The sequence below is a fragment of the Pantherophis guttatus genome, chromosome 2 (assembly GCF_059756535.1).
Source record: "Pantherophis guttatus breed Tessera chromosome 2, ASM5975653v1, whole genome shotgun sequence".
Taxonomy (NCBI): domain Eukaryota; kingdom Metazoa; phylum Chordata; class Lepidosauria; order Squamata; family Colubridae; genus Pantherophis; species Pantherophis guttatus.
In genome coordinates, this window is record NC_142064.1 from 91,307,537 (window position 1) to 91,325,557 (window position 18,021).

General features: G+C 38.2%; 1 protein-coding gene across 2 annotated transcripts in view; it reads right to left on the reverse strand.

The window, feature by feature from the left end:
* The window catches only part of TMEM38B (transmembrane protein 38B), a 38,922-nt gene extending 20,923 nt beyond the window's left edge, over nucleotides 1–17,999 (reverse strand). Inside the window, exons 1-2 of one of the 2 annotated variants that reach the window (XM_034410652.3) lie at nucleotides 17,640–17,999; nucleotides 7,862–8,018 (exon numbers count right to left, since the gene is read on the reverse strand). In XM_034410652.3, coding sequence (XP_034266543.1) covers nucleotides 7,862–8,018; nucleotides 17,640–17,748 — 266 coding nt within the window. In that variant the 5' untranslated portion in view covers nucleotides 17,749–17,999. Of the gene's footprint in view, nucleotides 1–7,861; nucleotides 8,019–17,631 lie in introns of both variants that reach the window. The other variant, XM_034410653.3, reaches the window with a different exon arrangement.
* Nucleotides 18,000–18,021: the final 22 nt, after the last annotated feature.

Genomic DNA, 18,021 nt, shown 5'->3' on the forward strand with positions numbered 1-18,021 from the left:
AACAAGCTACTGACTTTTTTGGCTAGTAGTTTCTTCAACTCTTATACATTATGGCCAGCAGTTATTTTTTCCTCTCTATTCCCAATTCCTTTTTCTTTTTTCTTGTGATTTTTAGATTCTAACTTTGAAGGCAGGGCTGCTTTGTAACTATCTTTATAAGCTATTGAAAAAAAACCCTTACAAATACTGTATTTCAAATGTCTACCAATCAAATTTTTAGTTCAGTCACAGATCAGCATAAATCCTTCAAATAAATACATGCTCATTTTCAAAGAGTTTCTTACACAGCTTTATGACAATCTGTACTTCCGAAACTACCAGGGCAGCATTAATCATTCCAATTTTGTTCTGATTATTAACAAGTAGAAAGTATATAATAACTTGCTTCTGCACTGGTAGATTAAACTCTACCGCAAGTCAAACTCAAATTCCTGGTCCTTGTCATTTGCTTGAATTTGCAGAATTTACAGAAATGGTTTGTTACTGTTTTGTTTGGGGGTGTTTTTAACTTTTTAACCTTGCTGTAGCCTTTATTCAATTATTTATTGTAGAAAGTGTATAAGGCTGCCCAACTCTGTAACAATGCTGGATAGTATACAGTAAAAACAATCATACAATTAAAAATAGTTTCCCATCACCAAAAAAAGAAAATCAATCATGAAACAACAAAAAATGCAAGTTTTGGATGTATAATTCAAGGCCTGGAGAAAGTTAGATTTTCACAGCTATTTAGAAAACAGCTAGGATTGGGCCAAACATACCAGTGTTCATGATATACTAGCAGTGGTACACTGGACTGCAATCCTAATTGAGTTTCAGTGCCTCTAGAGAAAGATCTAAGCAACTTTCTCCAACTGTTTCCATGGGTATCCATAAGGTTAGCCATTCAGTTCCTCTCAGTTTATTCATAACAAAGAAAGCTCTAATGCCCTTTAAATCAGTGTTTTTCACACTTGGCAACTTTAAAAGTATATGGTCTTCAACTCCCAGAATTCCACACATCTTAAATTTGTAGCTCAGGGTTGAAATGAGGGGTCCTTGGTGCTCTTTGAGCTTGGTTGCATTCTTGCAGATGTCTCATTATACAAACTAGGGAGGATCATCAGTGCTAGTAACTGTATAATCAGTGCTAGATAACATTCATTAGCACTGATGATGTTACCTAGTTTGGGTAATGAAACGTCTACAAGAAAACAAGTAAGGTCAGAGAGCACCAAGGACCTCACCCATCTTACAATTGCCAATTGCAAAGTTTTTTTAAAAAAAAAACTGATTTAAATGAAGTTGACATTTGTTTCCAAAGTTCCCTGTAAATTAAGGGAACTAAACTTAACATATTGCAATGAATCAGGTTGGGGAAGATTAGTTTACCAATTTAAATGAAATCAAAGCTACTGGTTTGACTTAGCCCTTCCCACCCTTTTGAAATGCAGCCTCTTCCATGCTACCATAGGCCAAGTATGGCTCTCAAACCCCAAAGGCTGCATAACCCTGCTGCACATCATGCTTTTCCTATGTTTATAGAGATTTCCTAAATGTTTAAAAGGGGGGGGGGATTGTTTCTTTAAGGATGGGTGGACAAAGTTCTTCGCTGTCTAAAATCATTAAAAGATTCTTGGCAGCTGTATTGAGGAGGGTCTGTTTGTGAAGTGGGCATTTCTAATATTTAAATTGACATCTGAAATCAGCAACTGGAAGACAAAAGGCCAAATCTGACCTCTTGGGGAACGTAAGTTTACAAGTTATCAAAGCAAAAACAAGCCTAGTTAGAGAAGAATTAGTGCCTATGAGGTTGTTGACCAATTTGGGGAACAGGAAGATGGTAGTCTGGCTAGCCATCGCCCACCTTTTTTCAAAATGACCTGGAAGGTTAAAAGGTAATTGTCCATGGAGATTCTCAGTCATCCAGGTCATGGTTGTCCCAAAAGTGCTTTTTCAAGAGGCAACTGGACTTTCTGGGTTTTCTTTGAAGACGTTTCGCTTCTTGGATGAGAAGCAAAACATCTTCAAAGAAAAAACAGAAAGTCTAGTGCCTCTTAAAAAAGCACCTTTGGGTTAAAAGGTAATTTTTCAGAGAAGCAGAAGTAGCCAAACACGCGGGAAACCACAGTGGCAGAAAAATCAATAAGGCATAAAAGAGTTATGAAAAATCTTATACAGTAGAGGATACATCTAATAAAATCTGATCATTATATCAGATACATTAAAAATATTTTTCTACTGGTTTATCTTTGATTGTATATATCTCATTAGATTGACAGGAATAGGAATGATCCCAATGTTTCTATTTCCTTTTAGAACCACACCTTCATCTGAATATTTCCAATTACCATATACAGGTAGTCCTTGACTTATGACCACAACTGAGCCCAACATTTCTGCTGTTAAGCAAGATATTTAAGTGAGTTTTGCTCTATTTTACAATCTTTCTTGCCAAGGTTGTTAAATGAATTACTGCACTTGTTAAGCTAGTAAGATGGTTAAATTAATCTGGTTTACCCATTGAGTTTGCTTGTCAGAAGGTTGCAAAAGGTGATCCCCTGAGACTCTGTAAGATTTATAAATATGAGCCAGTTGCCAAGCATCTAAATTTTGACCACGACCACGGGGATGCCGCAACAGTCAAGTGTGAAAAACGGTCATAAGTCACTTTTTCAGTGCTATTGTAACTTTGAACAGTCACTAAACGAAGTGTTATAAGTCAAGGGCTACCTGTATATTTCTTTTGATTTTGTATAGTTAACTGGGGGTCAGGCAACTTGGGGGCTAAATGTGTGACACCAGATTTGCAAGATGTCTCCTCTAAAGTAGCTGCAGAGAGATGGCAGCAGCAGAAGACAGTGCATTTCAGGAGCAATAAGCCTTTGCATTGACAAAAGGATCTGCAAATTGAACAATACAATCCACCACACAGTAAAACCTTACTTAAAACTATGGTCCATTGCCCTGGTTTCTCCCATTAGTTCACAAACGTTAATTGTGTTAACCTAAAGATGGACATGCCCCTTTGAAATAGCCCATTAGCTTAAACTACCTGCCAGTCAATATGGTGCCATATTAGTTTATGAATTCATGTCACCACTCACCATCCCCTCAGGTTCAATAGATTCATTGGCTAATCTGGACTTGCCACTGAACCTACCTGCCTGAAAACCCCAGTGCTGAAGCCAAACACCAACTGATCTCTCCAAGGCAACACAACAGAAACAAGTAGTTGTACGTTTTTTGCTTTTACACCTTCAGATTAGTCTCAGATAGCCAACCTCTGCCTGCTGGTACTCCACTTCGGACTACTCCACTCTTTTCTGAGTCCAATGCAACTGCATATATTGCAACCCCCTCTCACTTAAACCAGCTCTGTTCAAGGTCAATTAGGGAGTCTCCAGTCCCATTTCCACCTGCCTTTCACAGTAACTTTTTAAAAATCAATGTTAATGTAAAGTTGCAATCTATACTCATGTTATAGGGGTTTTTTTTTTAATTGGAAACTAGCTTTACAGATGGCCTGGCATATTCAGTTTATACTTTGGTCTTAAAGAAATTAATATAGAACTGTAGATAAAAGAACTACCTCTTTGCTGATTGTGAGGTGATAGTTCTAAGACTTTACCATTAGATGTCACTAGTTACAAAGTCGCTTTTGAGTCATGTCACTGAAGAAGCTTCAAATGTAGAGGCTTAGGGTGGAATTAAATTTTTTAACTTGTGCATTTTTAGTGATCTTTCTCTTGCTTTAAAACAGGGCTGGGGAATGATGGCCCTTTTAATGACTTGTGGACTTCAACTCTCAGAATTCCTGAGCCAGCCGGTTGAAGTCCATAAGTCATAAAGTGGGCATCATTCCCACCTCTGCTTTAAAGGAATTGCTCTATGAATGCAGAGAAAACTTGGGAGAAGCATTTGAAACAGCTGCACCAACCTACAAAAACACATGGCTGCTTTAACAATGCAAAAAGCTGCCCTTCATAGAGTTCTAAAGCTTTGCATAGCTGTCTTCTCAAGATAATTAACTATACGAAGAGAACAGAGACTTTCAACACAATACAGATAAATTAATATTTCAAATATTTATGAAAATCTCTATGCACTTTCTTCTGCCTTCTCCTCCTCATGTTCAAGTGATTATCTTAGTCACTTGATGGAGTAAGATAAGCTACCCTTTATTGTCATTTGGCTGTATTCACAATGGCACACGTTAAAAGTAATTAAAAGGCATCAATTGACTTCAACAATGTCTACAGAATGTCTATGGAATCCAAATTGGAGTGTTTTCTCAATCCACACAAATCGTTCCAAACCAAAAATTGCTTCATAGGCCATAATTTTCTGGAGATTATCTATGTCAAGAATCAGCAATATATTCAGGTGAAGGGATTTTTTAAAAAAATTTTTATTGATGTATGTTAAAAATACCAAAAAGAATTATATAATTCATTTTTTAAAATAGACCAGAGTTTATGAAATCTAATGTACTAACAATGAGATTTTGTATTATTTGTACAACTCATGGAATCTGGATCAATATTTAATACAAAAACTAGAAATTTGGAGATTCTTGAATGCCATCTAGTGGTTCTAGACTATTGTGCTAGCAAACACTACGCTGTTAATCCTCAAGCTATGTAAAAGAAAATACACTTTATTATTTTTCGTGGCAGCAGGTTAAATTCCATAAAAACGAATCAGGCAACCAAAATATTCAAAAATTGCTAACATTCAAGCCAAAGAACATTTATGCATATGAATTTAGAAAACCTGTTTTGTATGAACCCATACTCGACATGAATATTTTTTCTTTGATAATGATTTGCCTGAATAATGGCATTATTTACAATGAATGCTTGTAACAACATATCATTTATTCCCTTGCTCATTATATATTTATCCAATTTTTAGACAATCGCTGCTTTCTAAACCTGATCACATCAATTAAAAAAAAGAAAAAGACCCTGACCTCAGATAAAAATTAGGAAATGAATTTTTCCAAGATAGAATAAAGGGACAAGTCATAAGCCAGTTATATTTGTTTCAGCCCACATAATCTTCACTTGTTCTGTTGTGAACATTATGTTGCTCCCCTTGTAGAGGCATGTGATCGGATGGTTGCCTTTCAGCTCTCCATAGAGCTGAAAGTCATAGTGTCACATTTAATAGGAACTGAGTAATGTCTGTGAAAAGGAATAGAAAGCAGAATTTTGGTCCTACTTCTTACCCCGACATTCTTGTGGAGAGGCAGGGAATGAAGATGTCCATTGCCCTTGGCCTCTTTCTGTTTGCTAAAGTCAGAACATTGTGCATCATAACCATTTAAGTCTCCAATCATATACACAAAGATCATTCTAAGCGTATCTTGCAGTATCTACATTCCGGCTTCAGCACTTTGGGATAAATCTCATCTTATCAATCATTTGTGACAAAACTAGCAACCCATAGATTTGGATTCCAAGTTGTTCTTCTGTTTATGAAAATGGGAAGGAGGCAAATCTGGCAATTTCCTCTTTACCTCCTTCCTACCACTATCACCACCACCCATAAACATCCCCCAGCATCTCTAGGCAGCCCACAAGAACATACTGAATGAATGTATATGTATAGCTAAAGAAGAAAATAATTTGAAAACCCCATGGTGTTAGATGAAACTGTTCACAGAAGGAAACTTCAAAGTTAAGATACATGTTTCCCAGAAGAACCTTTGTCTGTCAGGCCACAAACCAAATGGCTTAAGACAAAGCATATTCTCTCCCTAGTCTATTTTATTAAGGCTTGAGCTGAGCAGCTTCTGGGGTGAAAGCAAACCAAACCAAATAAAATGTACTCAGCAAAATGTGGGCGGCAAGAAGTTAATTCAGCAGTCTTATGTTGCAGCAACTGCAAAAGGCTGAGATTCAAGCATCCCAACACCATTCAATGTTGCTAATGAGGTTTATTACTTAATGAGAGGCCCTAAAAAGAACAGCATGTCTTTTATTTACGGGTAATAGGACATCAGTGTCAATTGCAAAGCAGCCTAAATGCTATTGCTGGGTCTCTTGGTTTGTTAAAAAGTTCACATTGGAGTGTGCATAATCTTTCAAGCAGTCCCGGGAAAGGCAACTGCCATAAAGGTAATAGATTGCTGGCTTCCATTTATAGTCTAAGAATGGGTGTAGGCAGCCTGACTGACCCAATTTTCAAATATGGAAAGCTAAACACCACTGAGTTTCAATTGGAACTTGCTCCTCCTAAGCAGCCTGTAAGAAAAGCATCAATGAACACACTTTAAATTCTAAAATCTAAAACCATGCTTTCTTTTCCCTAGAATTTTTGTTCTATATTTTGCTCATAGACAGACGTACCCATCAATCATGTGAAAACGTATCTTAAATGACCCATCTCCTGTCAGAAACATGAGGCATTTTTTTAAAGAAAAAGTACTGCAACTAAAATACCTTCAGCACACTTTTTTTTTTAAAAAAAAAGGTGCATTATACTGGCATAACAATGTTGAGTTACTAGAAATGGAGCAAAGGAAGGAAGGAAACAGGGAGGTTATTGCTGGCATTGGACTGCAGGTAGTCCTTGACTTATGACTGTAGTGAAGCCGGCCCATCACTGTCATAAATCATGACAATTTCATGACCTTCTTTGGGATGGTCATTAAGCAAATACTGCAGTCGTTAACCCATTTCACTATAGGTACAGTTTTACCAAAAAACAGAAGAGTTTTTGGCTTTCAGCAAAACTGTCATAAAACACAGTCAAGTGGCTACGGGATGATGCAAATGGCCATAAATGCACCCTGTTGCCAGCACTTGAACTTTGGTCATGTGACCGTGGAGTGTGGACAACCGTCAGAATTTCAAATCTGGGTCATAAGTAGCTCCAAGATAAGTCCACTGTAACTTCAAATGATCAATAAGCAACCAGTCATAAATTGAGGACTGATTATGCCAGCCCATTAAGATTATTCATGTATTTTATTCATTTATTAACCTAATTTACATCGGCATGCAATCACAAGATTCTTGGAAGTCAACAAAATTTGCATACATGTGTGCACGCACAAACACACACACACACATTTCTGATATAAAGACACAGAGATAGAGATATATTAAAAAATACTAAAACAATTAAAACCAGATGCAATACAGTAATGGGTATTTGTCCCCAAAAGCCCTCTGGGAAAGCTCTCCCTTTAGCTTTTTCTAGAAGGCAGATAGTGTTGGATCCAAATAAACACCGAACAGAAAGACCATTCCAGAGGGATAACCCCATGTAATGCTTCAGTCTCCCTCTCCCTCATAATAGTTCTGTGCAAAATTCACAGAATATATTTTCACAATCCAGAGGTTAACTATATATAGTTAATTGTTGGTTTTATATCTGACATATATCACATGCTTACATCAATCAAATGCTAACTTACTGTTACTGATTCCTAATTTCTTTCCTAGAAATCCAAAATGCTTACTAGTTAAATAATTACTAATTAATAGTAGTTAGTACATAATAATTAATAATTAATTAGTAATATCTTAAATTTAAAAAGTCTAGATAGTTCCTTGTATTTAAAATCAGACATTGTTTAAATTATACACAAGTCTCTCTATCAGAAGAAGACTTTTTGTTCTTTCCAACAACAAAAAGCTTTTTCTAGGGGAAAAGGGGTTTTTTTCCCTTCTAAATTACTGATAAGAGCTTAAGCATGTTTATGCAAATTAACTCTATTAACAATCATAAAATTCATTGACAGATTTCTATAAGCAGATGACAACTTTAAAATGAACTCTTTACAGCATGGCTTGAAGCCATATAAGCAATAACTTTGAAAATATGTATTAGTTATCAAAAAATACACCATATATTAAAAGTTACTTACCAGACGGATGAGGCAAGGAGGACACCTGTGGTGTTGGCAAGAAATGCAATTGGAGGTTCTGCTAGCATCAGCGAAGATAATATGGACCCACCAAAACAGTAAAGCATAGCACTAAACCAACACGCAAGTGGGCTGTCATATGCGATTTCAACTACTCCTGAAAACAAGAGAAGATACAAACAGCTCTTTATGAGGAATTTTGCTTTTAATTTGCTGCAAAAGGAGAAAAGCCAACAAATGGCTCAGTAAATTCCCTTATCAGTTTACTGCACTAATAGCAATAGTACTTCACTTCACAGTGCTTTACAGCCCTCTCTATGTGGTTTACAGAGTCAGCATATTGCCCCCAACAAGCTGAGTCCTCATTTTACCAACCTCAGAAGGATGGAAGGCTGAGTCAATGTTGAGCCGATCAGAATCGAACTCCTGGCAGTGAGCAGTGAATTAGCCTGCAATACTGCATTCTGACCACTGTGCCATCCTGGCTCCACATAGTTTAATCATGGCTTGCTTCGTAAGCCATAATGATCCTGCTATGCAGACCAGAGCAGCATGTTCTAAAGAAAATAAGAGTCTGAGAGGAGGAAGCTCAGGTGAAGAAGCAGAAAAAAGGTACCCTTGGATGGAGAGAGCAGGTTGGTAATCAAACCCATGGGAAAGGATGTGATGGTGGAATATAAAAACCCCATAAAATGGCAGAATGGCTTAAGAAAAATGGTGGAAGATATGGGTTAGATTCAGCGAAGGCAGGGAGGGGATCTGTTTTTAGAACACAACAGAGTCACAAGCTTCTTGACTTAGTATATACTATATATCAGGAGTTTTACTCCTGATACTCCTTATGTTCCTCCATCATACAGGTGTTTTTCTTATCCAATATCCAATATATATATCCAATAAAAATGGCTCATTAGCTGGTTTCATTTACAAACCAACATTGTTAATGTAGAAATTAAAGGAGTTTATAATGTGTATTAATAAAAAAATAAACTGATACTAAATGCTATTTAAATGCTGCCTTCAGATCTTTGGCTGGAGTGTGATGAAGTTGAACACAATGTGGGAGATGTAGTTTACATGAATTTGATCAATGTGGTGGAACCCTTGCTTCAGTTTGCTGCAATTATGAAAGGGATCATAGTGCTATTCAGGGGGTTGCAATTACTAAGAGGGCCAGAGATGGTCAGAATATACAAAGAACTCTTAAGTGTTTCTTAGGCAGCTATTACTGAACACAATGGATATAGCACTGCCAGAAAGTCAGACTGCAGGGGAAAGAAATCCAATCCCAATTTGTCCTTGAATAAAAACTAACTACTTCAACATTTGCTGTGGAAATTAACAATAGTACAACTTAGAGGAAAAAGTTTGATAAACTCTTGATTATTTTGAAGGCAAAAAAAAATTGGATGGGGAGGGACTAAAAAACCTGTCTGTAGAAAATATCCACTAACACCTCCATCATCTAGAGTTACGAACAGTTTGGTCTGGAGAGTTTAGCTAGGAGGTACACACATTATTTGATTTACTGTTTGAAGTGTTACCTAATAAAATTTGTATTCAAGAGACATAGTAACTGGAAATCTTGAATTTTAGAATCTTATGCTGTTATTCATAAAGACAGAGCACATTGGGGGAGGAGGCCATATTCTCTTGAAAGAAAGTTTAAACAATTCAGACTTGATTAATCTGAAATTTCAGAGGGAATTCCTTTGAAGAAATCATATGTTTATAATTCATGTTTCCTGCTTGATATATGATTGAATCATCCATTGATAAATTCAAAGGTTTTTTTTTTTAATGTGGGGCTTTCAATCATCATAGCTCTTTATGGGGCAGTAGTAACTCAAATAGGGATGGGAATTGTTGGAAACTTTAGAGAAAAGTTTGAGTTGATTCTTTTTAAGAATGGAACCCCCCACTCAGTTTGATTTGTTTATGCATAAATTTTCTTCTTTGGATTAAACTGTTTCCAGATGTATCCTGTCTTATTGTGGCTGGGAAGTTCTCCAAGTCAATAATACAGGAAGTGATCATTTCCCCATTTATTTCTTATAGACAGGTGGGATTTTACTGATTAGGCAGAAGTAGTCCTTTTGTGGATTTGACAAACACAAATGGGTTTCTTCAGACAAAACTATGTTAATTCTGTTGGATTTATGGTGAGAAGAATGATTCAGAGGAATTTCAAAATATTTATACTGTTGTGATATAGTTACTGCAACTGATCAGGCTATGCCTAATTGAATCTAAAAGAGAAAAATCAGATGTTGGCTTCGTGATAGGTTGCTGAGTGTGCTAAATCTACATGAGTAGATTAACATTTTCAAGGTGTTTAGTTGTTGATGTTAACAATCAAGAAAAGAAAGCTGCAAAGACAGAACAATAATGAGTACATGGAACCTAAGAACCATTAAGGTAGAGAAAATGAAATGAACTGAAGACATCTTAGATATTAGCAAATTGAAATGGACTGGAATTAGACACTCTCAGTTAGGAGATTATGCCGTTTACTATAGATAGTCCTCCATTCACAACAATTGGGACCAAAATCTCAGTCGCTGAGCAAAGCGATTGTTAAGATTGTCATGAGACCAATTTGTTCAACAATCACAATCCTGGCTCTCCTGACTGTGATCCATAAGCAACTGCATAGGTCATTAAGCCTAGTGCAGGGGACAGAGTTCAGGTCTCCCAGGTCTGACCCAGGCCCTTTCCCCAATGGGGAAAACAATCATATGAATGATGATGTTTGCTAACATTTTTGCCAGATTTGAGGTCCGTTCCTCCAGCATGCTGAGAAAGACTGGAGGGCCAGTCTTTCTGAATCCGACTGGACACTGGTAAGATCTCATATTAAGAATTACCTAGTGGCAATAAAAACAGCAAAACGTACATATTTTGCCGCTCTTATTGCATCATCAGATAATCGCCCGGCCGCCCTGTTTAGGTTGACCCGCTCCCTGCTCCACCAGGAAGCGTGGGAGGACCCCTTGGAGGGTAGAGCCGAGGATTTTGTTCAGCATCTGTATGACAAAATCACTCAGATTCAGGAAGGCCTGGACTCCGACTGGGTAGTGTCAGAGGGGATGACTGAGGCAGGTCTTGAGAATGTTATCTGGGATGAGTTTGATTCTGTGACCCCTGGCGACATGGACAGGATTCTGGGTGGACTGAACGCAACCACGTTTATTGGACCCGTGCCCCTCCTGGTTAGTGCTGGTTTCCCGGGAGGTGACGCAAGGCTGGCTCCAGGGGATTATAAATACTTCATTGGGTGAGGGTGACTTCCCCGCCGCCTTGAAAGAGGCTGTGGTGAGGCCTCTCCTCAAGAAGCCTTCCCTGGACCCGGCACTGTTGGCTAATTATCGTCCGGTATCCAACCTTCGATTTGTGGCGAAGGTTGTCAAGAGTGTGGTTGCGCAACAATTCCCCCAGCACCTGGATGAAACGACGTATCTGGATCCGTTCCAGTCAGGCTTCAGGCCTGGGTACAGCACAGAAACGGCATTGGTCGCGTTGGTTGATGATCTCTGGAGGGCTCGGGACAGGGGTTGCTCCTCTGTCCTGGTCCTATTAGACCTCTCAGCGGCTTTTGATACCATCGACCATGGTATCATGCTGCACCGGTTGGAAGAGTTAGGGGCGGGGGGCACTGTGCTGCGGTGGTTCTCCTCCTGTCTCTCCGACCGGTGGCAGTTTGTGTTGGCAGGGGGGCAGAGGTCGACCCTGAGGCCCCTCATATGTGGGGTGCCACAAGGGTCAGTCCTCTCGCCCCTTTTGTTCAACATTTATGTAAATCCGCTGGGCAAGATCATCCATGGTTTCGGGGTGAAGTACCACCAGTACGCTGATGACACCCAGTTGTACATCTCCACCCCGGATCACCCTAACGATGCCCTTGAAGTGATGTCCCGGTGTCTGGAGGCCGTGCGGATCTGGATGGGGAGAAACAGGCTCAGGCTCAACCCATCCAAGACCAAGTGGCTGTGGTTTCCGACGTCCCGATATAGTCAGTTGATGCCATCACTGACTATTGGGGGCGAATCGCAGGCCCCCAAGGAGAGGGCTCGCAACTTTGGCATCTTCCTGGATTCACGGCTGTCTTTAGAAGAGCATTTGATGGCCGTAACCAGGAGGGTTTTTCATCAGGTTCGCCTGATTCGCCAGTTGCGTCCCTTTCTGGATCGGGACTCCTTACGCACAGTCACTCATGCCCTCATCACTTCCCGCCTGGACTATTGCAACGCTCTCTACATGGGGCTCCCCTTGAGGAGCACCCGGAGGCTCCAACTGGCGCAGAGTGCAGCCCCGCGGGTGGTTATGGGAGCGACATGGCGCTCCCATGTAACACCTCTCCTGTGCGAGCTGCACTGGCTCCCGGTGGTCTTCCGGGTGTGCTTCAAGGTTTTGGTTACCACCTTTAGAGCGCTCCATGGCTTAGGACCTGGCTACTTACTGGACCACCTACTACCACAAATAGCCTCCCACCGCCCGGTACGCTCTCATAGAGAGGGGCTCCTCCGGGTGCCATCGGCCAAACAGTGTCAACTGGCAGCCCCCAGGGGGAGGGCCTTCTCTGTGGAGGCACCCACTATCTGGAACGAGCTCCCTCCAGAGATACGGAGGATCCCGGATCTGCGCACTTTCCGCCGCGCTCTTAAGACCTTCCTATTCCAGCAAGCTGGCCTGGCCTGACCTTTCCCCCCCTTTTCTTTTAAATTGAAATTTTTAAATCTGTTTTTATATTATTGGGATGTTTTAAATTTGTCTCGGGCTAAATTGTTTAATCTGGTTTTATTTTTGCTTTTAAATTTTTGTATTTATGTATTTTATTTTTATGCCTGTTCACCGCCCTGAGTCCTTCGGGAGTAGGGCGGTATATAAATCTAATAAAAGAAAAAGAAAAGAAAAGAAAGAAATCCGTCATTGAGCTGGAAAAATAGGCTTTAAATCTGGCTAAATTGTTAGCAAATGTCATTATTCTGGAAGACTCATGGATATATTGAAATTCTAAACAACAGAGATGTCTACAACCAAGATACTTTAGTAGATTGTTTTATATTTATAAAAACCTTTGAAGATAAAGTTAGATCAGTTATTAGTTATTATCAAGTTGTTATCCTTGAGAAGCAGCAGCTTAACTTCCCAACTTTCTGGACAGCTGAGGAATTAACCTAGTGACCTCATTGGAAGAAACACAGCCAAAATTTCCCCTCCCCTTTGGGAGAGTCTACAGGTTGGGAATAGGAGCAAAACACCTCCATTTCCATACTTACTAACTGTATAAACTCCAAAGCAAAATTTGCTGCAATTTAAGAGCACAATCCCAAGTGCAATTTTAGAGTAGCTAAAATATTTTTTGTATTTTGGAAAGAAACTACTACTCTTCTGGATTTAAAATTCAGAAATGTACAGGTATATTCACTCTCAGCCTTTGAATTGTCTATTTATGTAATGAAAAGACTGATCAGTATAATCCCATGTCAAACTTGAAGAATTGATCTGTTATTTTACATAGCTACTGTATATATATGCATATGTTTTGTCTTACTGGGATTTTGTTCTTTTTTGATTAAGTTGTATTTTATACACACATACACACACACCCTACATGAGCTAGTGTGGTATAGTAGTAGTTAAGGCAAAGAGTTAGAAGACAGGAGACCATAAATTCTAAATTTATTTTAGACCTGAAAATCAACTGGGCAACTTTGGGAAAGTCATATTTAGTTAAGACTAAAAAGTCAAAAATCCTCTATTTATAATTAGTACTGGCTACTATGATAGATTATGGTCCATAACCTTCAATGAACCTTGAATGAGGGTTGTTCTGTCATTTGACTGAGCTGATGATTTTATACACACCCAGTGTTGTTTTAAATAAATTATAGTAATATGAATAATTTAAACATGAAGAAATTGCATAAAAGATTCCACAAAAACTAACATGTTACTACAGATTGTCCCTAGCTTTGATGTGTCTACACCCTCCACATGTGAGGATTTTTAACTCCCAATAATCCCAGCAATCGCCATAATGGCTGGGGAAGTGAAGGGTTGCAATCCATGCAGTTGAATGTTTCACAGGGGAAAACAATGTTTTCTAGCAACTTTTTTTTTAGTAACTTTCAATACTTTAATGATGCTTATTTCGTTTAACTGCTTCTCTTTCATTATAAACAAAAGTTAGCTAAGAGCCACTGAATTGGCTCACAATCAAGATCAGTCTGCAATAAAAACAACGGAATAAATTACTCTTAATCTGTTAACAAATAATAATACTCTCAAGGCTTTGAAAAATTACAAAACAAATATAATTTATCAAAAGCAGCCCAAAAGCTAGCCAGTTCTCACTGTGTGTGTAAATTGTTAAATTCTCTGTTTAATCCCAATGTGTTAGCTGTCTATGAAACGTAAGGAACTTGAATGTTTGCAGATAATTTTTTTCATAGAGACAAAACCAACAGTTTATTTTTAAAAGATTGCAAAAATAAATTTGAATAATATATGCAAAATCTGCGAAAGTACATTTGCCTATTACAAAATCAACATCTTGGACAAAATGTCTTATATTTAAAGAAATATCACATATGATTTATTGTATGGTTTAAAAATCTGATTGATTCAGCAAAAAAAGAAATTCAGTGTTTAAAAATTTGATTGTCAGCCTTTTATGCTGGAGATGTAGTAAATAGCAGGAATATTAGTGCAAATGGTCTGGACATATCTCCCCTATTATCCTGATATAATAATAATCAGGTTCCTTACTAATTATTATTGGTGAACCAGAGATTACTGAGATGAAATTATAGTTTAGAGAATTTAATGTTGCTAAATTATTCTTCTAAAAACTGGAATTTTTCTATTTATGAACAGCTTTAGATTTGTGCCTGGGGACCCCTTTCTTAAAAGCCCCTAAATGCAGAGAAATAAACCTACATTTGTATTTTTGCAATTTATTAGGGATGGATATTACCAGCTGCCAAGAAATTTATGTGTAACAGTGCTGGGATGGCTTCCAAAGAGACAGTTTTTATCCTTTCTTTCTAAAATAATTTTCTATCAATTTGGAAAAAGTAATGTTAGAAAATGAAACAGATGATGTTCCCTTGCAAAATTTTGTACATGCCATTGGGCAACTTGAGAGCACTTTAGAACCTGAAATAGAGAGGCCACTGAACATTATTTTACACAATAATTACATTAGCATAAAAACAGCATCCACAACAGATGGCAATACCTGAATCTTTAAAATTCAGTTTCTATTTTATTGCTCAGATAGCTTAGTATCCACATCAGAACTGTATTCATAAAATTCAGAACTGTAATTTTTAAAGATTTTTTTTTTAATCACACTTTCGTTTTTATAAATAACTCAAGGTGGGGAATATACTTAATACTTCTCTTTTCTCTTAATACTTCTATTTTCCAAAGCACCTGAAGGCCAGACAAGGAATAATGGATGGAAACTGATCAAGGAGAGATTCAACCTAGAAATAAGGAGGAACTTTCTGACAGTGAGAACAATCAACCAATGGAACAGCTTGCCTTCGGAAGTTGTGGGAGCTTCATCACTTGAGACTTTCAAGAAGGGATTGCCATTTCTCAGAAATGGTGTAGGGTCTCCTGCTTGAGGGGGGGTTGGACTAGATGACCTATAAGGTCCCTTCCAACTCTGTTAATCTGTTAACCCCCCCCCCCTATTTTCTACACAACAACCACCCTATGAATGTGAGTTGGGCTGAGAGAGAATGACTGGCCCAAAATCATCAGCTGGCTTTCATGCCTAAAATGGACATTAAAATGTCACATTAGTATTATAAGTTTAAGTTACTAGTAAAACAATTGTTATTTTTTATATCCTTGCAACCTTAAATATTATAGTTATAAAATTTAAAATAAAAATAATAGGTAGTGAACTAGAAATAATTGATTTTTTTGCTGTATTTTTCAATTCTATATGTGATGGGGTCGATATCTTTAAGCACATTTTACTTACTTGTTAGGTTTAAATGTAGCAGATCCAAACCCAGAAAATCATTTCTGAAAATCTGATCAGAAGTTTGAACTGGGAAGCTTAAAGTAATTTTCAGTGGGAGGAGGGGAGGAAGAACATTATATATAGCAGTCTGAACCCATCACTTCCAAATATTCCCATATCCCTGCTCACACTAGATACACAAACAACCCCCAATTCTTATGTTTTTATTTATCTGATCACATCAGATTCCACTTTCCAAATATTGTCTTTGAAAGAAGTGTCATTCATGTTAAAATTAGCAAGCTCACAATCTCAAAGGAAGAATGGAATGGAAAAGGGAAAAAAGAACAAGCTCAGTTCTTCAAAACAACAAAAGGTATGATAGATAGATAGATAGATAGATAGATAGATAGATAGATAGATAGATAGATAGATAGATAATGTGTATGTATGTATGTGTGTTGGGGGGTCTTTTCCTGTCATGATCTGTGGTGGCATTTTTCTCACCTAAATTTATAGCTGAACTTTTGAGCGCCAGTCCATAATGACAAGAAGTGAGTCACTAAAGTTTCCCAGCTTAGGTGGCCAAGGGACAGAAACAGGAATAGGACAACTGTTTCATTTACCGTAACAGAAATGTTGGGCTTAATTGTGGTCCTAAGTTGAGGACTTAGGACTGTAAAGGACCACAAAAATGAGTCAAATCAAAGCAAATACCTGTTTCAGAGATGAAGCAGGCAAATGTATGACTATTCATATGAAATAACTCCCTCAAGTTTGCTATCTTCTGATATTACAGCGTTACCTTGTCATTCTGCTAAAAAAAATGAAGCTAATACTCTGCATGCATTAAAAATAGAAAATTATCTCACAGATTAGTTCCTGGTGGATGTTACATAAAAAGAACTCCACTGTGTTGGCCAAAAATCTCTCTTGCCCAATATTCTGCTTCTAAAAGTAACACCAAGTACCTCTGGTAAGCCATTTACTTTATACTAAACCTACACAAGTTAATTTGCACCTAACACTGTAGATCTTCTAATCCTTTCTTTTTAAAAACATTCAAATGAACAGTTAATAGCCTGCAAAATCTATGTGAAGTTTTGGTATCAAGAAAACATGACACCGTACAATAAAATAAAATCCTTTCAGCTAAGCCACTGACTGATAGGCATTAAAGATTTCTTCCATCAAATGTCTATGAAATTGTGGTCCAAATACATCGCCTATATTGCTTTCATAATATTACTGAGGTCCTTTCAACATCAAAAACTTTTATTTTCTGAAGCAGTTGACGATCCCTTTTAAAAAAAGTGAGTACAGTATTGCTGCATTAATACGCTTTATAAAGAATGTTTTATTATAATTTTTATTATAGTTACTATAATTTTATTAGAACTATAATTTGAACCTTTGTAAAACTGCAAAAGTTACAGAATCCCCAAAGAGGTTTTTCTACGTGAAGGTTCCTCAATAAATCTCATGGAGTCCAATTTCATACATTAATTATGCTGCGTAAAAATAAAAATAGCCATTTTTGTCAATCCTCATAAGCAATCTTCCAAATACCCAAAATAGGAAGTTTAATTTTATAGGGAAAATGTGTTATATAACCTAAGCTTCAGCATAAGATAGTAGTCTTCATATTAAGCAAGGGTGAGTTGTAAGCCCTTTGGCCGCACTTTAGGAATGCTTGTTGACTCTGAACATGCTCAGCTGTGGTTGCTCCTTCCGGAATCCCCAAGACTAAAACCAAGTTTTGTACTCCGGGTCTCGGCCTACTTACTCACTCACCCCGCTGCTCCTTCAGAGACATGATGGAAGCGATGTAATGCGCTAAATCAAAGAAGGGAAACATGGGCAAACGAGCGAAGCGCAGCGGCAAATCCCCCAAGAGCTCCATCGCGACAGATCCTGATGCGCATGCGCCAATGCTGTCAAGCGGCGAGCGAAAACGCGAAGGTAAACTTGCACGCGAAGGGGGCGGGACCAATTTCAAATAAGGCGGGGTTAGAGGGGGACTCTCTAACGCCCTCCCTGTTCTTTCACCGCCTATAGCCGCGCGCGAGAAAGGTGGCTATGGGAAATTAAAAATCCGCCCCGTCTTCGCTCTTAGGCCAAACCGCCGTCAGTAGGGAGGGCGGAAGAAAAAAACTCGCGCCCACGAGCGAAGGAA